This window comes from Lemur catta, chromosome 1, assembly GCF_020740605.2.
Source record: "Lemur catta isolate mLemCat1 chromosome 1, mLemCat1.pri, whole genome shotgun sequence".
NCBI classification, from domain to species: domain Eukaryota; kingdom Metazoa; phylum Chordata; class Mammalia; order Primates; family Lemuridae; genus Lemur; species Lemur catta.
This window is the reverse complement of record NC_059128.1, coordinates 12,624,768-12,650,075: the sequence shown is the minus strand read 5'-3', so window position 1 is coordinate 12,650,075 and position 25,308 is coordinate 12,624,768. Positions and strand designations below refer to the sequence as shown.

The following is a 25,308-nucleotide window of genomic DNA, read 5'->3' as shown; positions in this document are numbered from 1 at the left end:
CCTGAGGAGGAAATGACCCAGCCAGGTTGAACTGAAAACACCACACTGCCCGTGATTCAAAGACCTCTCCAAACCCTGAGAGTGACATTTAGTGAAGGGACATTGCACACAGTGTCATCCCCAAAGCAACAGCGTGCACACAGTCAGGGCTGTCTGCGCCGTGCTGGACCGGGGTGCAGAGTAGGGAGGCAGCACAGAACCTGCCCTCAGGTTTGGGAAACCAGTTGGTGCGCAAGTGCCTTTGGTACAGTAAGTGCCAAACAGCCATCTGGTGAGGAAATGTGGGAACAGAACATATTTGAAAGCAAGTCTTCCCACCAGACTACACTGGCTCCTAAAAGAAAGAACCTATTCTCTCCGAACCATAAGCTTTTTGGTAATTTCTAAAATGGAGAAGGGGTGAACCAAAAGCCAGCCCCGGGCCTCTTCTGCTGCATGGCCCCTCCTAAAGGGCCCTCTCTGGAGAATTCCCCTGTCTTCCTTCCTTTCCTTTCCTCCTTTCTTATTTTGGTGGGGGGAGTCACACTCTGTTGCCCCAGCTAGAATACAGTGGCATCATCACAGCTCACTGCAACCTCAAACTCTTGGGCTCAAGCGATCCTCCTGCTTCAGCCTCCTGAGTAGCGGGGACTACAGGCACAAGCCACCACACCTGGCTAATTTTTCTTTTTTTTTTTTGTAGAGATGAGGTCTCACTCTTGCTTAGGCTGGTCTTGAACTCCTGGCCTCAGGCAATTCTCCCACCTTGGCCTCCCAGAGTGCTAGGATTATAGGCGTGAGCCACACACCTGGCCCCATCTTTGTTTCTGATTCAGCCCCCAAGGCCCCAATTTTCCCACATACCCCAGTCTGAAGAGCGGAGCATAAGTGCAGAAATGAGTCATCTGAGCTCCTTTCAGTGTACAACGGTAAACGTCAAAAGAATGGGAATCCTACCACCTAGACTTAGAAGGGGCAGGGCCTGGCCCAGGATGTGATATGGACTCAATCCGTGAAGTTCTCTGGTGTAGAAACGGTGCCCTCTGCTCAGTCAGGAGGCAGCTAGGAGAGAATGGGCCAGCAGGGTGCTGTGAAGCTGAAGCTGCTCTTTGGGACCACAGGTGGATGACGCATCCCTCTGGGATCTGATGCCGAAAGGGACCATGAATCCTGGCAGCACAATTCCGCTCCTGTGAGTCCTGTTTTACATTCCCTGTATTCTCTGTCTCTGCCTCCCCTGTGTTCTCACAAAGGGCTCTGCTTTGCTTTGCATGGCTTCTTTCAGCTGTGCCACAGGAGACCAGAGGCACAACTTCTGTCCACGCCTGGGCTGGAGCTTTCAACAGGGAGCCCTGCTCCCTGAGGACGAGGGTGGTGGCGATCTTTGGTTCTTCTGAGGCTTAGCACACTCCAGTGTGATTGTGCCTCCACATCCTACTGTGTACCGAGTGACGGCAGGGAGCATGCTGCCTTTGGCCTTGGCCCTCCTGAGCCTGGCACAATGCCTGGCAGGAAGCGGGGGCTCTCTACCATGAACTGGGGGAGATGCTCAAACAACAGTGACTCTGCTCACCTCAAGGTGGCTTATCGATCCTCACCAATTGTTTTCCGCTCAGGATTCCCACAGGAATACTTATGGGATAAATTATGTCTCTTCCTTGCTCTCAAGTTTCTTTTTCCTTCTTTCTTTTTTAAACAGTAAACTTTCCTTACTTTAAAATGCAAAGAACCATTACAAATGAGCTGGAATTCAGCGGTACTTGGCTTGTTGGATGTTTTGTTCACAGTTGGCTGGGCAACCAGCAGGTGCTTTATACGACCCATTTGCAGCAACTGGACCATCATCATGTTATCAGATAGTGGGACTCAAGGGTAAAAGTCAAAGTGGACAACAGAAGGAACACAGGCAGACACGAGCTTAGTTATGGACTAAGGCTACCAGGCCACTTTTCAGGGTCATTCATGGCACAAAGATGTACTAATGTTTGCAGCAGGCCAAGCACTGGGCTAGGCACAGGGACCCAGTGGTTCCCGGAAACACCTGCATGAAGTCTGAAGATGACACTCTATACTCTGAACTGCTGAATGAGATATCAAGGAGTACTTAGAGATCTTGGAGACAAAAGCACTAAAATAAATAAAGCTTCTGGATGGCACGACTGAGGAGGGGTGGCTTTGGTGTACACCTTGCCATGGTCCCCTCCTGCCTCAGCCTGGCCTCTGGTGGCTAGGTGGCCTCTGAGCCCAGAGCGGCCAGCTCGCTTCTCGGCTGACAGGAGGCTGGCCTGCCCTGGAGGCTTGCTCTCCAGCACACTCAGAACAATCGAACAAAGGAGAACCTCTCTGGAAAGGAAACAGGATACTCCACGAAGATTTTGCACTGGGGACGACAGCCACAGGCACGTCTAGCACTGGGCATGTGAAAATGGGGCGAAGGTCTGAGCCAGCACCACTCTTGGTCTTTGCACAGGGCTGCTCCTAACCCCGCAGAAAGGAGGACAAATTTGGCTTCAAATACATTACTCCACTATTTCCCCCTTTCCAGTTCTTCTATCTTTGCCTTGTAAACCCAATTTTCAGTTTCCAAGTCATTTTTCATTGTATTTTGGGGATTCTGTCTCTCTTGACCAGCATCTACGTTTACTGAAGGCAATAGCGCAGGCCCAAAACCTCACGGAAAGATGACATAAATGGGTGCGGTGTGCTGGGAGGCTGCTACCTTGGCTCGGCAAGTCCACCCCAGGGGAACGTGGGCTGAGTGATCCAGAGCCAGGGAACCTCAAGGGCAGAAGGGTCCCCGGTCATCTAATCCCGACTTTCCGAGCTGGAAACCCTCCTACCACCACACACAGCAACAGAGAGAGGTCAGAAAGTTGTTTTGTATCTTTCTAAATGTAGTAAAATACTCATAACAAATTTATCATTGTAGTCATTTTTAAGTGTACAGTTCAGCGGCGTTAAGTATTAATACATTCACACCACCGTCCATCTCCAGAACTCTTTTCATCATGCAAAACTGAAACTCTGTACCCCTTAAACAATAATTTCCCATTCCCCTTCCTCTCTGCCCCAGTAACACCATCCTGCTTTCCCTCTCTATGGGTTTGCCTACTGTAGGTACCTCACATAAGTGGAATCACTCAGTATCTGTCCTTTTGTCAGTAGCTTATTGCACTTAGCATAACATCCTCAATCTTTATCTATGTTGGTGCATATATCAGAATTTCCTTTCTTTTTCAGGTTTGGATATATCATACTTTGTTCATCCATTCATTCATCAGTGGGCACTTTGGCTGTTCCCACCTGTTGGCTATTGTGAATCCTACTGCTGTGAACACAGGTATATAAGATGTGTTCAAGTCCCTGCTTTCAATATACCCAGAAGGAGGACTGCTGGATCACATGGTAGTTTTAAAACTTTTTTAATTTTTTGAGAAACCACCATACTGTTTGCCATAGAGTCTAGATCATTTTATATTCCCACCAGCAGTGCACAAGGGTTCCAATTTTTCTACATCCTTGTCAACACTTGTGACTTTCTGGTTTTTTTATTTTTGATAATGGCCATCCTAATGGATATTAAGTGGTATCTTATTATGGTTTTGATTTGCATTTCCCTAATGATTAGAAATGTTAAGACTCTTTTCATGTGCTTATTAGCTATACCTTCCTTGGAAAATGTCTATTTAACTCCTCTGTTCATTTTCTGATAGGTTTAGGTGGGTTTTTTTTGTTTGTTTTGGAAAGATGATTTTAAATATGCTATTATACCATCAAATCCCATTCCACTTTGATCCATGTTGTCTTGCAGGCTGCCACCCACTCTCCTTTGTCCAAAGATCCTCTCCCCAACTAGCATCCCTGGGTTGGTCACTCTGCACTCATCCCTTCCAGACATCCTTCAGGTATCGATGGATCATTTCTCTAGTTTAATGAAATGAATGGCCTCTTTCCTTGTGGTCCCACTTTTTATCAAATGCTAATTCATGTTCATTACTTCATCACTCAGCTCAGGCATAAAAATAGCCCACAACACCTGGTCTCTCAGTAATCACTAAATTAAAACATTACTCAATATGATATTTCAACTTGAATTGAATTTTCTGAGAGAGTGTGTGAAACAGAGTGAAAAATAAATACAGTCTCACTTGCAAGTAATGACTTTTTCAAAAATCAGATTCATACTCTACTCAAGTAAAGAATGATCTTAACCATGTTTTCCAGTTTGTTGATGAGATTAACAGGGGAGATAGCATAAAAATCCTACTCATGTGGATCGTAAGCTCTAGGAGAGCAGAAACTTTCCCTTGTTCACGGCGGTATCACCAACATCTAGCATAGCACCTGGCATGTGGCAGGAACTCAACGCTTCAAAGGCAGTTAGTGGTTAAGAGCACAGATGTCAAGGCCTGATTGCCTGGGCTCAAATCATGGCCCTGCTACTTTCTAGGTGTATAACCTTGGATAAATTACTTAACCTCTCAGTTTCCTTACCTATAAAATGAAGATAATAATACTACCTACCTTAGATGGTTCTCATGAGGATTAAATTAGCTAAAAATACATCAAGTGCTAATAAGGGTGCCTATCACAGAGCAGTATATAAACATTAGTGGTTATTATTGCTAAATGAATGACTGATTAAAGGAATGAATGTTGTACATGTTCACTTCTTTCCCTACAGTTAGTTTCTGCTGGTGTAACAAGAAATGTGATCGTCTTGACAAAATCTGCTTTCACATGTACAAGAGTAGAAGACCATAGGCTTAAGGGTAGTGTTCTAGAAGAGCTGTGTGCCTCCCTCCAATCAGGTGACTGAGGATATGTCTCAGTATCTCCTGATGTCTCCTAGTTATGGATCAGGAAAAATACTTAAAAGAGTTGTCCATATACCGTAATGATCCAAAATTTGTATTTATATCCTTGATAGGTTTTAAAAATCACCTTCTTGTGCCCTGTGGTAATATCTGGTGGTTTCTTAAGTGGACTATTGATTTGATGACCTCTCTACGAGTACATGAATAGGGGCACATATATATTCTATTTAAAGAAGAAAACATAAAAATTCAAATAAATTAAAAATCTACTGAAGAGTTGCATAACCACAATTTGTCTCATGGCAAGAAACTTAAACCCTGGCAGTGGCTTTCTTTAGCAGCCACTGTTAAGGCCTGCCAGATCAGAATATTATACAACATTTTGGTAACGCTAAAGTTTTCAAATGCCACCATTAAGTATGATACATTCTGGCATATTTTCTGTAGACAAAAAATAACAAACTGTCAGTTCTCATCTCAATATTTTTTCTAAAAATGAATTTCAATGGCAGAAACACAAAGTCTGAGGGTCTGATCAAAGCCCTGGCCCGACAGAGAGCCTTACTGTCTTTAGGAGAGAAATTATATACTACAAACATCACCCAGCACCTACTTCTACCTTTGTGGGCCAACAGGGAAAATCATTAAGTAAAATATATAAATTAAGGGAAATTTCTATTATACAAAGCTATGTTTCAAAAGAAGAAAGATCAGGGCTCTTATACCAAGTATAGCAGATAGTGAAACAATTCATAAACACCGTTCAATATAAAGATGTGTACACTGTTTTATTTTGGGAAAATTTAATGTTGAGACAATTAATAATCAGCTAATATTAGCTATTCACCCTTGTGTTTCAATATTTAATAAAGGGCTTTAAAAAAACAAATTTTCAACAGAACCAAAAAAAAAAAAAAAGACAAGACACATATAGAAATGGCAGATGCAAATTCAACCTAAACTAATTATATTAAATGTGAATGGACCAAGCACTTAAGAAAGAAGGTAGAAATTACTAGACTAAATAAAAAGATCTAATTATATGCTATCTGTAAGAAGAGAAGTAATGTTTGAAGAAATAATGACTGAGAACTTTCTAGAAATGATGAACTATACTATAAATAGTACCAATCCACAGTTTTAAAAAGCCCCGTGACTTTCGAGCAGGATCCACCCTTAGATGTATCATAGTGAAATGTAAAATAGCAGCAACGATAGCATTAAAAGCAGCCAAAGAGAAAAGACAGATGACATTAAAATAAACTACAGTTAAACAAACAGCTGACTTCCCAAAAACTACAAATGGAGCAAAATCACTTGTGCTGTGAGAAAATGTTTGAGCTTAGCAATGAATACCCAGTTTGAAAATCTCTTTGGAGAGTAAAGCCAAATACATTTTTAGAAACAAACTGAGAAAGTTTGCCAGCAACGGACCCTTCCTAAAATTTCTTGGGTAACCACTAAACAAGAACAACCAAAACAGAATCTTTCTTCTTCATGTTAGCAAAGAAAAAATACATAATAAAAACATAATCAATATAAAAGAAAGGAGGAAAGGTGAATAAGATATGAAATAAAAAGGCAGGTCACATACAAAGCACAAATGACACGGTAGACACTAATACAAATATATCAGTATTTACAATAAATAGACATGAACTAAATGTTCCAGATAAGACCGTAAGCCTGAGTTAAAAAAAAAAACAAATCAGCTATACACACTGAGCACAAGAGTACATCTAAAACATATAACAAAAGTTCAAAAAGAATGGAAAAAGATATTCTAAGCCTATATATGTGCATGTGTATATGTGTGTATATACACATGTACATTCACATATATGTATGTGTACATATGCATATATACAAAAATGTGTATGTACGTGTGTGGATGTATGTATATCAAACAAAATAGACTTTGAAGCAAAATGCATTATGTGTCTTACAACATAATGATAAAGCGTTGATATACTAGGAAGACATAGCATTTCTAAATTTATATGCACCTAATAGCACAGCTTTAAAATATATAAAGCAAAAATTGCTATAAATATGTGGTGAAAAAGGCCAATCTGCCATCCTAGGGGTAGATTTCTACATATCACCTCTCAATAATTGATAGACTCAGTAGACAAAAAAATCTGTAAAAATAAAGAATATCTGAATAGCATAGTGAATAGCTTAACCTAATATAATAAAATATGTAAGAATTTACTCAACAAACATTCTTTTCAAGCACACATGGAATATTTACAAGAAGTGACCACAGATGGGCCATAAAACAAGTTCAATCAGTTTCAAATTTATATAGATTATAGTCTTTAAACATAATGCAACGAAGTAAAAAGCCTGTAACAAAAGATACGTTGAAAAACTCATACATTTGACAATTATAAACACAGTTCTAAAACAACTAATGGGTCAAAAAGAATAATAGAAATTTAAAAATATTTAGAACTAAACAATAATAAAAATTTCACATATTGAAACTTGTGGTTCATAGCTAAAGCAGTATCTAGAGGGAAATTTTTAGTCTTAAATGCTTATGTCAGAAAATAAGAAAGGCAAAAAGTAATTAACTAAACATCCAATTTAAGAGATTAAGGAAAAAAAAAACCAAAATAAAACACATTAGAACAAACTCAAAGAAAACAGAAGACAGAAAATAATGAAAATAAGAACAGAAATTTATGAAATAAAAAATAAACATACAATTAAGATGATAAAGTTACTGGTTCTTTGAAAAGATCAATGTAACAGACAAAAATCTAGCAAGACTATTCAAGAAAAAGGAAAAAGGTGCATTAAATAATATTAGGATTGAAAAGAAGACTTAACTATAGCTGCTGTATGACAATAAATAAATAAACATTATGAACAATTGTATGCCAATAAAATTTAGATAAAATGGACAAATCGTTACATATATATTACAGCTTATATATTATATATAGCTTAATAAAATAAGAGAAAGAAAACCTGAATATCGTATAATCATTTTTTTAAAAGCATCAGAAATCTTTCCATAGGAAAAAAAACGGTCCCACGTGGTTTTATGGGTGAATTCTATCAAAACATAAGATTCTAGGAACAAATAATTCCAATCTCACACAAATGATTCCAAAACATGCAAAAAAAGATTATTCCAACTCATTTTATGAGGCTGGCCTATCCTTCATGGATATAAGGAGAAAGGAAAAATTACAGGCCTATTTTCACACATGAATATAAATGCAAAGTTTTTTTTTTTAATTAGTAAACTGAATCCATAAAAAGGCCAATTTATCATGATCAAGTTGGGCTTATTCCAAGAATACAACATTAGTTTAATATTTAAAAATATCAATTAATATAACATTCACAGATTAAAGGAGTAAAATCATACAATCATCTCAATACATAGGGAAAAAGCATTTGATAAAATTCAGTATCAATTCATGATTAAAAAACAACTCTTAGCAAACCAGGGAGAAGGAAATTTTCTTAATCCCTTAAATTATCCACAAACCTGTAATAAACATAATTCTTAATGGTAAAATATTGAAAGAATTTTAATATTAAACTCTACTGAAGGTCCTGACTACTGTAAGTCCAGTTAAAAAAAGTTGAAGGATTAGAAAAAAAGAAACTAAGTTTTAATTATTTCAGGTAAAAGTTATTGTCTATGTAGACATTCCAAACTAACTGATATATAAATTAGAATTAATATGAATTTACATGGGTCAAGAAGAATGTACAAAAATCAGTTGCCTTTCTATACCCTAGCAATAAGTAGATAGTAAATTTGATTAAAAAAATATTCTTTATACATATACTGTATAGAAAAGCATTAAAATTTTTTTCAGGCAACTAGGAATAAGTTTAGTAAAAAATGGGTAAAATCTTTATAAAAAATTATGAAACTACATGAAAATATTTTTAAAGGCCTAAATAATCATGGAGATAAAATGGCTATGGATTAGAAAACCTACTATCATAAATATACAATTCTCCCAAACTGAGCTATTATTTAATAAATTAAATGTAATTCCAATCAAAGTCTCAAGAGATTCTTTTTTGTAGAACTTGACAAGCTGATTTGAAATGTACACGAATGCTCAAAAGCCCACGAATAGCCATGACATTGCTGAAGAACAAGACACAGGGAAGGACCCACTTTATGTGCAGTAAAGCTGTCAGAATGACAGAAGAGTGGCAATCACACAGGGATGGGCACACTGACCGATGGAACTAAGTGGAAAACTTAGAAACACACATAGACGTCTGAGTTATGACAAAGGTGGCACTGTGAAGCAACAGGGGAAAGAATCTTTACAATATGTGATGCTGGGACAACTGGCTATCCATATGGGAAAAATGACATCAGGTCCCTCACAGTATCCATACACAAAACAATCAAGGTTCTAAGTGTGAAAGATAACACAAGAGAGCTTTTAGAAGATAATTTAGGAGACTATCTTCAGGATTGTGGAGAAGGAAAAGGCTACTTAAACTAGACACAGAAAGTACTGTCCATAAAGGAAATGATTGCTAAATTCAACTACTTTCAAAATAAAAACTTCTGTTCATCAAAAGACTTCATTAAGAGAAAGCAAACATAAACCACAGCTTGGGAGATTTTTGTAACACATACAACCAAAGAACTTGTAACCATAATATATTAAAAAATCTTACTAATTTAGTAAGAAAAAGACAACCCCCCCCCAAAAAAGAAGGAATTCTACATAAGCTTCACAAAAGAGAAAGCTAAATCACCAATAAACAAATGAAAAGATGTTTAACCTCATTAGTTACAAGGGACATGCAACTTAAACTCATAATGTTATATCATTAACCTGCAACTATGCTGCCAAAAATAAGAAGTCTGGTAACACTAAGTATTGGTGTATTGGAACCACAGGGGGGCTCTTGGGCACTGCTGGCGAAGTGTAGACTAGCACAACCGCTTTGGAAAACAGTTTGGAAGGTACACATATCCTATAACCAAACCATTTCACTCCAAAGAAGTCCTTGAACATGTGCACCAGGAGCCCTATACAAGAATATTTACAGCAGCATTGTTCACAATAGCTAAAAACTGAAAACAATTCACCTATTTACGATAGGTTATATAAAAAATTCTTAGTATGTTTGCACAATAAAATAACTACTCATTAGTGTAAATGAATGAAGTACTGATGTATGCAACAAGGATGAACCTCAGGAACACATGATAAATAATGAAAGCAAGTACTGTAAGAATATATTTAGTATGATTCCATTTAAGAAAAATTTAAAACATGCAGGACCAATTATCATTTAGGAGTACAACACATGTGGTATAGAAACATGAGAGAATGATCAACATAGAATTTACGATTAACAGGATCAACCTACCAGGTGAGAGGCAAGGGGAAAGGATGGGGGAAAATTCACAGGCAATATTACACAGGAGATTCACATATGTGGGAAATATATCTACATATTTAATATACATATAAATATATATGTATAAATAAATATTCACAGGAAATTCACAGGCAGTATTGATGTTCTTGTTCTTTTTCTTTTTTTTTGAGACAGAGTCTCACTCTGTCACCCTAGGTAGAGTGCCGTGGCATCAGCCTAGCTCACTGCAACCTCAAACTCCTAGGGTCACGCGATCCTCCTGCCTCAGCCGCCCGAGTAGCTGGGACTACAGGCACATGCCACCACGCCTGGCTAATTTTTTTTTTCTATTTTCAGTAGAGACGGGGTCTCACTCTTGGTCAGGCTGGTCTCGAACTCCTGATCTCAAGCAATCCTCCCGCCTTGGCCTCTCAGAGTGCTAGGATTACAGGCGTGAGCCACTGGGACCGGCCTTAATGTTCTTTTTCTTAAACTAAGATACAGGTATACATGTGTTGGCTATATTATTATTTTAAATATATTTAATAAATATTATTTTGCTTCTATTCAATATTTAATAACAATTTTTAAAAACACTTGAATAGTATTGGTCGTAGTAGTAACAAAATGAATTCCTACCAATTATTGAGTGAATACTGTGTACAAATGCCTTAAATGCACAACCACTCTCTGAGAAGGACATTTTATTATTTACATTTTGCAAGTGAGACTCAGAGAGATTTAGTGACTTACTCAAGGTCACACGACTTAAAAGTGGAAGACTTCGAGTCCTAAACCAGGTTTGTCCAACTCTAAGACTGTGCTCTTAACCATTATAAAATATCCTTCCTCATCCCCTTCCTTTCATAGAGATCTAACCCTATAAAACCCCCCAAACTGGCTGCTTCTCCAGAGTTATGAACTTATTTTTGGGGGTCCCTTAAGAAAGGATTCTTGGTTCTTACGATCCCTACACTTAGGAAGTTTTTCCCAACTGTTGAACCTACTGTTCAGTCTCAGTTCTGCTTGGAGTGACAAAGTGTCTGAAATGGTGCCTCTTATCTTAGAACTTTTTGGACCCTGTTAAGCTTATTCAAAGTACTTAAACAGCGATTTTTATCATTTCACGGTGACAATAAGGATGAGTAACGCTGGAGAGACCAGCTGCTCCTCCAAGGGCCTTCAGCTGTCTCATCTGGCAACCACTCAACAGGTGGACAGAGCTGGCCCTCATGGTGGGAAGGGTTCCACCACCATCTAGCAAGCGCTGACTACATACACATCAACTATGTCCTCCACTCCCAGGCTGCAGGGAGTCTACAGTTCTGCCGCGATAAGCTTGTTACAAACGAACAAATACTACTACAAGGCAGTGGGACAAGTGCCCACTTAATCTTGTTTAGGTTGGTATTGAAATGTTTTACCCAGGTTGGGAATCCACTGAGTACATCTGGCCCCAACTTTTAATAAAGTATTCTTGGGAAGAAGTTGCCCATCACAAAGGAAGAAATACAAATATTTGAAAACCAAACAAGTCATGGCTGCTCTCAGACCTGCTGCCATATGCTTTGCTTTTTTGAGCTTACGGCTTAACATTAAAATAACAGCCTTGCATTCCTCAAATATCTCTACTGCTGTTCCTTACTTCTACTACTTGAAAAGGCTGTCAGCTGCTGTCACTTGGAGGCATTACCATATTAGCCACCACTGTTTACTGCTTACTGTGTGGTGTGGCTATTAGTTTAATAAGCCTCCTCTTGGATGACACCCTAGGCTGTGGAAGAAGGAACCACACGCTGGAGTGTAACCTCTAATGAAGGGGAGTGGGGAGGGAGGGAGGGAGAGAGAGAGAGAAAGAGAGAGAGTTGGAGGGCGGGATGCAGGGAATTGTGCTTTATAAATATTGACGAGAGAAACTGAATTCAATTCTATCAGGTTGTACTTTACTGATGGGTAAAGCACTGACTAGTTTTAAAAGGGTTTTAACCATTTTAAGGCCCCTTAATCCAGAAATATAGTCAGTGTGCAAAAGAGCAAGTTTGAGATCTGCAAGAAGTAAAACACTGCAGCAAAGCTCTTTAATTCACTCTGCATAAATAGCTGAGCCTACAAAAGAAATCTCTAGTCAGAGGTTTCCTGGATTATAACAAGAATTCTCTCGATGGAGAGAAGAGAAGTGCCCTTTTCACTTGAAGACAAAGAAATGTTTGTAATGGAAATGTGTGAACCAATTTTCCAAGGAGAGCTGCTGAAAAGCACTGATTAAAAACACACTGAGGTGATGAGGCAGAGAAATAAAGCCAAAGCTGACCCACTTAAAGTTTGTGACCGCACTTCTGAAAGTGAAGGAAGCCAGCCCAGGCCACCTTCTACATTCCCTCTCTTCTCCCTCCCCCCAAGCCCCACCCTGCCCCCCATTACTGACCCTGCAATGCTGTAGACAATTAGAACCTTCCAGCGTGCAGGAGTGTTTACTATTTCTGGCCACTGTGTACTGGTTACCAAGCTACTACCACTGAGGATAAAATGGTAACCCAGGAGCCCAAAAGACAATGTCCTTCTCAACAAAGCCTAACCAACAGGCGTGGATTCAGTGATTCAAAGGAAAGATGTGAAGACAGTAGATAATTCAAGAATGCGGCACTTTAGAATGATAATTCTTAGGTTATGTACAAATATTGGTTAATTTATTTAAGAAATTCTGTTTCTTAGAAAATAAAACAAAGGCACAAAGAGGTAAGGTATCTTGATCACAGTTGCCTAAAATAGAATAATCATCCAGAGCTAGTGGAAGCCAAGCAGTAGAGCAATGTTTCTCAAATTTCAGTCATCGGGGTTTGTTTAACATAACTTTGACATATCCAACTATATCTGTATTAGTATTTACTTAATATTTTTCTTTAAATTGACTTTAAAAATTCTTAGTTGCCCCCTGAGTGGTAATTTCCATGAAATCACCCTTTGATATATATTATATATTTTTCTAATATACAGTTAAAAATGTATAACTATTAAAATATCAATGTTCATCCACAATCCATCTAAAATCATCTCATGTACTCCAATGGTACACATTGAGAAAGAGCGAATAAAGTATTTTAACTAAATAAGGATGACCTAATACTATGTTGGGATGACCTAACAGGCTAAGTTTATTTTTAAATAGCAGGAAAAAACAATGATAAAATGGGATTTTATATTATTGACTGCCAGGATGTCCATGAAGGACTTAGATGGATTGGAGAGAAAAAGGAGGGAAAAAGTAACCTTAGTGACTTTGGATTCAGGGGAAAGCAAAGCCCCTGCAGGATCACTTACATGAAGTTTTCTGGATATTCACTCAGGGCCATGTCCATGATGTTCAGAGCGTCATGGTAATGCTTCTGTGCTGACAACAAGAGCGCGAGGAGATGCAGGGAGTTGACATCATCACCTTGAAGTTGAAGAGCTTGGCGGACGTACCCCAGAGCCTCTGGTATCTAGTTTAAAGCAAAACCAAAAAGGATTTTTAAACACACACATACACACACAGTCACACAAGAAAGAAGCCATCATTTCAATGTCTGACTCTCCATAAACATCAGGAGTTGTTTTATGTTGTGCCATGTTGAAATTTTATGCCCAGTCTTTATGGTAACCCCAGGATGCCAACCACAAACAGGGAAACAGACGCCCTCTTCAAGAGCTAGTGTGACTAAACAAGTGATACGAGAGACCCTATTTCTCTACATAACTGCCATTACCGTATCAAGTCATTTATTTCTCCCTAAATAAGCACTTTCTTATTCTTTCCACAAAACTGATCTACTTTTGATTGTGCCCAAGATGGTTTCACTCTAAATGGAGACACATACAAATTGCCAGAGGTTTTTAGTGGAATTAAACTGCCTTAGCTGAACTGTTCTCATTTTTTAAAGTATTACTGAAATTAAAGTGCTTAATAAGTTATAAAACCTTTAACAGAGATTTCCAAATGATCAGATGCCTGTCATTCTTTTCTGGTTCCTTTGTCTTGGACCTCCATTAGACATCAAGGAAATATGCAAAAAAACAAACAAAACCCACACACCTTTCCAAACTATAACCCAAAATAACTTGATCCAAGAAACAAATTGCAATGCCACATACAAAGCAGATGTATCCAAATTCACACAGGACCAGATACAACCTTAACCTTTAAATACAACAGCTGTCCAAGACTTTCTTCAAAATCATCAGAGCACAAGGGTTGATAAAATGCATGCATAATGGATTTCTGAACACCCAGGATTCCATGCAGGTTTAACAGTAACCAGGGAGAATTAGAACCTGAAGCTGGATTTTGAAATAGAGCTGGAGACTGAAGCATTCTTATACAACTGCCCCAGGACTCCTTCCTGTCTTGCTCCAACTCCAGTCCTGCATGGAGCCTCTTCTCAGCTCTCCTGCTTTTCCCCAAACCTTCAGTAACCTCTACCTCTTAGTAGAAATCCATGCCTTCTCTTTCCCTAATGTGTTAGTTTTCCTCCCTGAACTGCCATTTTTGATGGATTTAGGTTATAAATGGGAGCTTTGGAGGCTTTCTGCTGTTGAAGCACAGAACCATGGCTGCCACGGCTGGGAGGGAGATCATCTGACCCAGACCTTCATTTACAGGGAGGAAGCTCAATGCAAAGAGGTGAAATGACTTGAGTGAGGTCACCAAGTTACTGAGTGACTGGGACGAGAGTGACTCTGTATCTTTCCATTCCTCTCTATCCTCTCCTCCTGGCCGAACTCCTTCCCTCGGGTGGCAGGGAAACACTCCCTCAGAGCTCTGTGTTCTCATGCTAGGTGCCCACAAAGCCTTGCTTCTGCACCCACAAGGCTCCTTCTACTTATCCACTCCGCAGGGTGACAGCCTACTCTACTTATCCACTCCCCAGGGTGAACAGCACTCAACCCGGTATTACTGGACGAGTCAAAAGGCACAGCATTGGCATGGTGTTGGCTTGCAGGGATGACCATCAGGGACAAACTGACACAGGGTTCAAATGATGTCCTTATAGGGTAGCTGGCTTGAAGGAATATAGAGCTGGTTCCTTCATTCGACGAGTATTACTGAGTGCCAAACACATGTCAGGCAGTGGTCCAAGGGCCAGGGTAAATCAGTGATGATGACAGATGTGGATTCCTGCCCTCATGGGATCTAAACTCCAGTGAGGAAGACAGATACTGAACAAGAGAGCTGAGCAAGAGAAAGAAATGCAGGTTGCTACAGAAAGGAGGCTTCATGGAGGAGGTGAGAGAAGCTCCCAGGGAAAGGGAGAGACCATGTGGTCAGTCACTGCTCACATCTATTGCAGAAGCAGCTCTTGATCAGTCCAGCTGTGAGCCACACCATACCAGGTGAGAGGGCCTTTACAGGGAAGGTATCTTTGTTTCCTCAGTCCCCAGGTTGCCAATGGAAGCCACTTCTCAATGCCATTCCCGGGCAACCAGGAAGTCAGATGCATGCCTCAGCCCGGGCCTGCCAGGGGAATGGCATGTCTGGGGAGCTGACCCTTCATTCACCCTCCCAGTCAGTGCTCAGGAATGTGCTGGGGTTACCACCAATGTCTTGCACCTGGTGGATGAGCAGGCATGTGGCCAGAGTCTCCAGAACAGCTGGGAGGGGACAGGAGGGTATGGGAATGGCAAAGGCAGCTTCTGGAGCTGCCTTTGGGAAGATGAAGGCCAGAGAAGCTTGCTTCTCCAGCAAGGAGAATAGTGTAGAGTATTCTATTTCAAGTAGTTGCTGTGTGTAATTGTTCATATTTTCGACATATTTTAAAGAACCTGGTATCTTTGGCTACCTCTGCTGGCACCTTCCTGTCAATTCCTGATACCCTTATGACAAGCAGGCCCCAACCAGTGACTAAATCCCCACCACGCAGCTCAGCAGTGGGCTCTGCTACCCTGTCCCTGTTTGCAAGGCTCTTTGATGACTCCTGAGTTCAGGGTATACGCCATGTGCTGCATCCCATGTTGCCATCTGACCCTAGGTTGGGCCCTCCAGATCTGTGTGTGGATTTCATTTCCAAAAGCGGAGCCTGGAACTCCTGAGTCTTCACAGCTGATGCTCAAACCGACCAAAACACCAGGGTCTTTGCCGTAAGCAGTCAGTGTCCTCTGAGAAGGGTCCCTGGCTGCAAGTCAGCCTCAAGTGAATGAAGGAAGATCACCTACAACCTCAAACTGAAGAGCTGAAGGAACTGTATCGAGACACACAGGGCGCCAAGGTTCGGGAGCATTAGAGTGACTGACCTGTCTGGAGATGGCGAGCTGCAGAGCCAGGTAGAAAGCTGCTTGGTGATCTGTGGGTGACAGGCTGTGGGCCCTGAAAAGATATTTACGGCTGTTAGTACACGGGAGAGGAGGCCAAACAAGTCGTCTTCACATTTGCATTTTTATACCAAGGCCACATATTTAGTTTTAACTATTGAATGTTTCATTTAAACTCTTCTCCTTTGTCCACTGACAAATGCAAAGCATTTTTCCTCTCATCTCTGTATACAGGTATGACACAGGAGCATGTTTCTGTGTTCTGCCTACTGCTCAGTGCTCACAGGCTTTGAGGAGGGGCCTGGAGGGGGAGAAGCCACAGGCCCTGGGGTCTGACCTCCCAGCGGAGGCTTCCTGTGGGCTGAGCTGGAGAAGCCCCTGTGTCACGCTGGGACACGGCGAGGCCATGTGTGTACTTGGCACGGCGATGGCTGCTTTGGTTAAGTTTGGCTTGGCCTTAATGCTACCTCATCCAAATTTCTGGATTTCAGAGAAACCATATGAAAATCAAAGACCCAGCTTAGCTCATAAAATGAGGTTTTGGTTTTTGATGAATGGGAGAAAAGAGAGACACTCTTCAGTCCTTTGAAGCATCTACTAAATTCCATGCAGTTTACTGATTTAGTCCATACAGCTGCGACATGTGACACTGTGGTAAGACACTAGGCTGTTTCACTCACTGCCCTTTGACACCACATGGGAAGAGGCCACACTGGCCTCCTAATGGATTGCAAACGTGGTATTTTCGTGCATTTATGTGGAAGTCATTTGTATCTTAGCAAAAGCAACTCAAAATGTGACTATGTACAAGACACAATTCTGTGTCTAACAGCCTGGTGCAAAGAGAAAAACAAACTTTTACTTTCTTTAAAAGGCACCATGGAACAGACTAATTAGGTGGGACCCGGACAGTAAATAAATCTTCACGCTGTTCTGTCAACATTCTGTGATTAAAGGAGGCTCTTTTACCAGCACAAAACAAATTCAAGATAAAAAAGAAAACTGAATCATTATACATTCAACTGTGACAAACGCACCAACAATGGCTTTCTATAGTAATAAGGCCTTTTAATCGAATTGTCTGTCTGCTTCAGGGAAGGAGCTAAGAGGTCTCCCAGGTATTTGCCATCCAGAAAATATGCTAAGTCCACTAATTTGGGGCATTGTTTGGGCCACTGTAGTAGCTCATATGCAGGACTGGGGTGAGGCAGAGTTAGTTTTTGTCCTTATATGAATCTTAAGAGCAAAGCACTTAAACTCCCATTCCTGGAGGACCTCCACTGGTAACCTGGCCTGAAGACACAGCCTTAGGACTTTTCTCACCCTAGTTTCAGAGGCTGAGGCTGAGGTTTGCCTGTATTATCCTTTAAAATGTCTTATTTCTGCCAGAGGCCTACTCAGTATGCTCCAGCTTTTATAATTTTACAGGTATTGGTTTTTCATGAATTTGTACATCAAAGAATTTTTTTCTTTGGTGTTCATAAAAAGTGAGATTGGAATGTCATGGTTTCTGTCTCTCACAATTATTCAGGGAATACAAATACAAAATTAATTATGAAGAGACTGAATTATTTAGGATTATTTTATCTCATTTTCTTTCACAAATGATAAAGCCAGATTTCCATAACCCTCAAAAAGAATTTCTTAGAGCTATAATTTTCTCAGCCCAGTTCTTATTTTGCACAAATGAAGTTAAATCAACTCATGGTTGCCTCTATACAACACCAACCAAGTGAAAAGCTGGCAATGGTTTGGCGAATTGAGGGTGTGGGTAAAGACAGTTCTGGCCAAAGGCCCCACCCTGGCCTCGTCAAATGATTTTTAACTGTTAACCACAGCACTGTGAAAGAAACAAACCAGAAGTGCTAGAGATCTTGGTATTTCTGGGGTGCATTAGGGCAACATCTGAAGAATTCAGAACTTAGCAAATAGTGAATATCCAATTACCAAATTTCTAATGAGGTACAACTTATAAATATTTTAAAAACCTCAATTTGGTTAATGAACTAAACTGACCACTTTAGCCTATGAAAGAAAAAAGGAAATAAAAATGCCAAACAAAACAAGAAAAAGTGCACAGTGTTGATCTCACGTAGGGGCCAGAAAACTTGCTTCAGCGTTGCAGAACAACGTCAACAGCTGGGCTTCCTGTGACAAAGCCCCTTTGGTGTGCCCACGGGCAACCTGCCTGACAGAAACTAACACATGACACAGGTGAGAGAAAGGACATTAATGTTCTTTGAAAACTGTAAGCTTCTGAACCCTGCACATGACTCTAAAGCAGCCTCATACACCCCATTCCCAGGCAGTGAGCACCTGTCCAGACTGCTAAGAGAAACCCAGAGACCTAAAAACATCACCATAGGAACGCTCAAAACGCTTCCCTTATCAAAGCAACTCCACATTCATTAATTCAATTTCTCTTTCATGAGGAAGAGGCTGCCCATCCATCAATATTGTGCAGTACCTATAATGTGATGCCAGGCCCCATGCCAGCCTCTGGGGAGCCTGGAGATGAATCACGCAAGTGCCTTTCCTTGAGGAGCTCCCTCTGCCCCCAGGGGAGACCCAAAGTGAGCACCACAGTGCGGTGTGAGCAAGGGCCCAAGAGAGGCCTGCTGCGCTGCTACTGGAGAGCATGACGTGGGCCCCCAGACACCCGGCCAAAACCCAGGACGCTGTGAGGTCCATCCTAGCGCTCTCTTAAGACTCCAGTTCCAACATCCTCTAGAGCTGAACCAAGAATACAGAGAATGCTGATCAATGTTGACCCTAGTCCATAAGGCAATAATAATACAATAATAACTACAATTTATGAAGTATCTACTATTAAGCATCTTGTCCAAGAACACCTAGCAAAAGAGTCCATAAGGCAATAATAACACAATAATAACTATAATTTATGAAGTCTCTACTATTAAGCACCTTGCCCAAGAACACCCAGCAAAAGAGAGAGAGCCAGAAGTGGAATGGAGGATGTGAGATTCCAAGGCCTGGTCTTTAGACAATACCACCCTGCTGGCTTATTTAGTCAATTCTCCTTGCAGTCCCCTCCAGTACTGATGAGAGAACATGGGTGTATTAACAACAGGAATGTGTAAACCTGGTTAAATCTATTACTCAGGAACCACTCACTAGTTACACACATGGGGGGACCAACTTGTCCTGGTTTGCCCAGGACTTTCCTGATTTGAGCACTGAAAGTCCCATGCTCTGGGAAGCTACTCAGTCCCCAACAAATCGGGATGGTTAGTCACCCTGTACACACAAAACATGCCACACTTGAACTCACGCTATGAGGGAGAGGGGAAAATAAAGTGGGATTGTGTATACTCGACCACATTGAGTGACACCATGACACCACTTCCTCCTGGAGCACTAGGCTTTCTGCATACTGTGGGTCAATGCACTACATGAAATACGCTCTCAACTGCTTTCAGGGTTCCTTTTCTCAGGATGTGACGGCACAAGGAAGAAGCAACTCAGATCAATTCAGCATCTTTAAAAAGCTTTGCTAACGATATCATGTTTTTCTTTACTATACTTTTGTACAGGGCAAACGAATTTGTTCAGCTGCTTGGGTTGAGACTGTGAGTGTAAGAACAGCTGACAGTCTCACATTAAGATGCAGCCACCCAACTAGCATGTCTTTAAAAACCGTCTTTTTGAATCCACTAGAGAGCAAACCTTTCTGAATTCTGCCTCCAATCACAATTAGGAGTTAATTTTCATGTGCTTATATCCACAACCCTATCCCTTTTTGAATTATATTATTTTCTTTTTAAACAAAAAATGTAAAACAATAGTGTAAACATAATTGTGGGGAGAATATTTAAAATACACAGAAAAAGTACTTCTAATTCAAGTAGTTTTAAATTATCCATTTACATTTAAGAAAATAATACAAATCATTCTTATTTACTTACAATCTTTCCCTTAAAGATTTTTGTTAGGATTATAATTCATTAGCATAGTCCTAGTTAATGTCTACTTGGAACAAAATAATTTTATTCCTTTGGAAAAAATTCTGTATTTCACACAAATACTAATTTAGGTTAGCCTTCCACAACATAATCAGTTAGGTTAGTGGGATTTTATTGCTCTTTATTCCCATATGAACTAATATTTAAAAAATCTCTTTGAATTAAAACCTAAGCAAAAAAGGAACAAAAAAGAATTCAGGCCAATGGAACAGCTGTTATATAACATGAAGTTATACTGGCAGCCCAAGGCAGACCACCACTGTGGCTGTTTTTAGAGAGCCAGTAAGATGTGCTGATTTAAGAAAAGTGAAACAGATGTAATGACCACTTTCTTAAGCATCCATGTGTGGGTTTTACAAACTAGGACTGGAGAATTTAAAACTTCAGATCATTTGAAATGGAAATGCTTTCCACACTCCGTGCTGAAGAACATCAACAAAAGCTTAGCATAGAGACAGGGGATCTGTTTGCAGATGTCAATTGGTACTTTTTGTCATTAACAAGACTGGGGCTGGCAAAGTCAAGAAGCTATCGGCAAGCCTGCTAGGAAACGAAGAAATGAGATGGAAGAGTTTCAGACTAACTGAAACCATGTGATAATGATTTCATGAGAAAGGCACATGGACACCACAACAAATCTGTAGGCAACCCCAGTCCTAAGAAAAGAGTCTAACAAAGGTTATCAGGTATTAGGAGGTCCTCATGAAATTTTCATATAAGTAATGACTATCAGTAAGACAATTCCAAGAAATCAATGTAACTCAGATATATTTAAGCTGATAGGATCAATACCAATTCTAGATTTCATATCATGGGGCTATACTTTCAGGCAACAATTTCATTTTAGTGATTTATTATACCTGTAATAATAATGAAATTAGCACAGTATAATAGAGTAGGTATAAGAAAAACTGGGTTAGAGTCAAGAGACCTTGATCCCTTACTGACTTCAACATCTACATGACTGGCAATTCCTGTAACTCCTGCATCCCAGCCCTTGACCTACAATGGACAGATTGCTTGTCTGTCCACCTTATTGGTGTGCGGTGAGGAGCAAATTAAATAAGGGATATGAGAGAGCACTGTGATGCTCAAGCACTTTATGATTATAAGACATTATCCTAATTTCATGAGCAGCACCATGACAGAGACAGGCACAGGGTGTTATGGAGCAAAGTTGGAGGCGGGGGTCTGGGGCTCGCTGGGCTGCTGTCTTCACTTAGCATTTCAGAGACTTCCTGAAAGCTGGCCTTTTCTTTGCTTAATATAAAAACCTACAGCTTGACATATTTAAAAAAAAAAAAGCTAGAAAAGAAAAATTTCTTTTCTAGATGATGACAAATGTCTTTAATAAAGGAATCATTTCCCTAGACATACAAAGTATCTATCTTTTTCAAGCTGAAATTACTTTATTAGGAATGAATAAAATGTGCCCAAATGGATAAACAGATTAAGAATGTAGATTTACATGGCAACAAGTGATGCAGCAAATTTTGATACTGTATGTTCGGTGCTCAAGATGAAAGACTCCCAGGGGTAAAACACTGTTTACATAATCTTTATAAATATCTCTTCTTTTTATACTTATCATACTTTGGTGTCATTATGTACAGCCGAGTGAAAAGATGAACTCCCACTCACCTCTGAAATGCAAGAAGCGCCTTTCTCTGTAGGACCTCCTGCATCCCTCGCAAAGAAGCTAAGAAAAGGGTTCAATTAGTCAGTGGCATGGGAGATCAGGGAGTTTTTGACAAATACAAAACTTATCTCAAAAACTGTACATTCAACTGGATTACAAGCAACAATTTCTGAGTGCCTATGTGCCCAGCCCTGCACTAGGCACTGCAGAAGACAGGAAATGAAGCCTAGTTCTACCCTGAGGCACTTGCACTCACTGGACATCACTGTGGAACGATGCCAAGGGGAGAGTGAGTTGGACGGGCACTCTTGGTACCCCCAGGCATCTGGGGACTGTTTCCTAAAGATCAGTTGGGAACTCCAGAAGGAACATGTCTGTCCTGCCAAGTGCAGGCATATAACTCATGGGTAAAGACCAGCTCTACCAGGATGGTACAGAGAGATGCAAGCATCAGTGGTGTTAGAGTACATGGCCTTCAAAGTTCCTTCTGGCACCGAGAAGCCAAAATCCTGGGCCAAGGGCCTAGCATGGTACCATGAAAGGCCAGTTTAATTCCCACTGAGCAATGCCCAGGACCTTTACCACCTTGATGTGAAAACAAGGGATGGAGCAGGCAAACCCAACACGGACACTGGAAAATTAGCTTAAAAAATGTGAGGCCACCTGGCTATGAGCCAACACTTCCCCTGGGCAGAGCGCATGAGAAATGGCTCCCTTAAACCTGTCTGGGAAAGAAAGACGGACTTTTTACTGAGCAAGAACAAAGTCCTGGAGAAACTTGTTTATGGCTGGAACTGTAGGAGACCCTTACCTAACAACTCCAATAGGCAGCTCCCAGCCTGCCAACTGACCGAGAGCGGTGGAAGGCTGCCCTAGGATCCAGATGTGGCCAGAGCCCATGGCCAACTTAGAACAATGATGGAGCTAGAGAGAACCTTGGAGGGGACCCAAATGAATCAGGAAGGCATGATGAGGCACAACAGGGTCAAATGACTCTCCCAAAGTTACCTGCTACTTAGGGGTAGAGTCTGAACTAAGAATTTACATGAATAAATATGTGGCATCAAATTTACTCTTCACTGAAAGTCAACTGTATTTAAAGCAATGTGCTGGTTATTGACAATATATCATGTATATATGGAAAATTAGCAAAGAATCCAAGTTGAAAACCAATTGATATATAAAACTTCCCCAGGGTCTTTGAAATTTTAGGGCAGAGGAAGCGGGGATTGGAGGTAATTTGTAAAATAAACTATAACAAAACTATAAAGAAAAAAAAGGAGAAGTACTACAAAATTCAGGATAGCATATTGTCTTAGGAGGAAGAGGGAGCTTGTGAGGGCAACGTGGAGGGCTTCCCAGGTGGCTAGCAAGCTTCTGTCTCCTAAGCAGGGTGGTGGTTACAAGGGTATTTTGCCTTATATTAATTCATTAAGTTATACATTTGTTTTTGAGATCTTTTTTTCATATCTGGGTTATATTTAACAATAAAATGTTAAAAGAAGAATAGTAAAAGTTCAGAAAAACAATTTGTAAATTTATACTTTCTGCAAATATATCATTGAAAACTTCATTAAGTCTACAAAACATAACCAAGAGTTTTTTTTGTTTTTTTTTAGCCAGAAACCCATCCACAAAACTCTAAGCACGTCCACATGTATAAGTCACTGCACCCGAGAGCCCTGGATTTTTGATGAGCTGCTGCACTGCACCTGTACGTATCTGGGAAGGGGCAGCTCCTGACCAGTCAAGGGAAGCTTCCTCGAAGTGTCTGCCTCTGACTTTTCTACATTCATGTACCTAAGACTCCACATCCCTTCCCACGGAGACAGCCCAGGCCAAGTGCAAGGGCAGCAGCAGGCACAAGGCTGGGTAGGTGAATCATCTTGCTCCTGTGGCAGACGCCCTTGTACCTGCCAGCGAGGTGCCCATGCACTGGCAGCATGGTGCACCTGGAACAGAGCCTGGGATCCCTGGCTCGGGGCCCCCCTCCCTCCCCTCCCATTCTCCTGCCAGTCCAAGCAAAGAGGCACCCAGGGTCCCACAGGACAACAAACAATGACCCAACTTCTGCACCCTCCTGAGATAAAAGGGGGTTGAGGGAAGCCTGCAGTACACGCTCAGGTGACTCAGCCCTGTGGCCCAACTGCTCCTGTGGGGTGGGACTTCTCTCACCATCAGTGGCCTGCAGACTGTACGTGAGCCCCAGAGCTAAGTAGCCTTTGGCCTTGAACTCTGACGTTTTCTCTCCCGCATCGACGACAGTTTTGGCAAACTTTTCAGCCTCTTCCAACTGAAAAATGAGACAAGGTAAAAACAACAACAACGACCTGCAGAATTTCTAACATGAGTTAGTTCCCATAAGCATCTGCTGCCAAAAATGAATTTCTGATGAGTCACTTTGAAAATAACTCCCAAGTCTTCCGATCCCACTCTGGTGATTCTGTTTTCTTTATTGAGCCTCTCTAACAGTCCCCGGGATTCCTACCTTGCTTTTCTCTTTGAAGTTTTCCTTGTTGCTTATTTGCCTTCTTTTCCAAAGTCACTGTCATACTTGGGGGGGTCTATCTTTTTCATTTTTATTTTCTACTGATTGGTTCTGTAATGAGATAGCACTAGGTATCCGGAAGATGAATTAAATATAATATTTTTTGTGAAGAATAAAGTTCTTGGAATGTTTCAAGTTTGGGTATTTCTCTGTTTTTTGTAGAACATAAAGAACCCATTTAGGCTTGGATTCTCTTTGCTACAAGCTGTTAAAGATTTCAAAACTCCATCTATTTATTTTATAATATGTAACACATGGACCTCACACCAGCAGATTCCAATGAGAAAATGTGCACCTGTAAACTACACCCACCATAAGACCTCTTGCACAATTCATTAGAGGCAAAAAATAATAAGATATGTTCCCTCAAAGCATGGCAAATGTTCATGTTATTGAAGCTGGGAGTTCATTATACTCCTGACCTTTGTGATGTTTGGAAATTTTAATAATAAAAATGCAAGAAAAAAATATACAGAAACATTTGTTACTTCCATTTTTTTAAAGAGGTTTATTTTAGGCATTTAGAGAGGTATATGTTACAGTAATAAAGAAGGCCATAGCTGGGAGGAGGGCAGCAGTCACTGCTGGAAACGAGCATGTTCCAAAGCCCAGGGTTTGGTCCACTCCTCTGCCCACACCTGGCGCTGCCTGCACCGCCCCTGCCTGCTTGCAGCCCCGGACCCCAGAAACCGA

General features: G+C 40.7%; 1 protein-coding gene across 3 annotated transcripts in view; it reads right to left on the bottom strand.

Moving 5' to 3' along the window:
* The window catches only part of TTC7B (tetratricopeptide repeat domain 7B), a 240,934-nt gene that overhangs the window by 76,988 nt on the left and 138,638 nt on the right, over nt 1-25,308 (bottom strand). For all 3 annotated transcript variants that reach the window (XM_045562019.1, XM_045562029.1, XM_045562038.1), the window contains 4 exons: nt 24,243-24,360; nt 22,070-22,127; nt 16,428-16,500; nt 13,482-13,642 (listed from right to left, as the gene is read on the bottom strand). In XM_045562019.1, the coding sequence (XP_045417975.1) occupies nt 13,482-13,642; nt 16,428-16,500; nt 22,070-22,127; nt 24,243-24,360 (410 nt within the window). The remainder of the gene's footprint in view (nt 1-13,481; nt 13,643-16,427; nt 16,501-22,069; nt 22,128-24,242; nt 24,361-25,308) is intronic.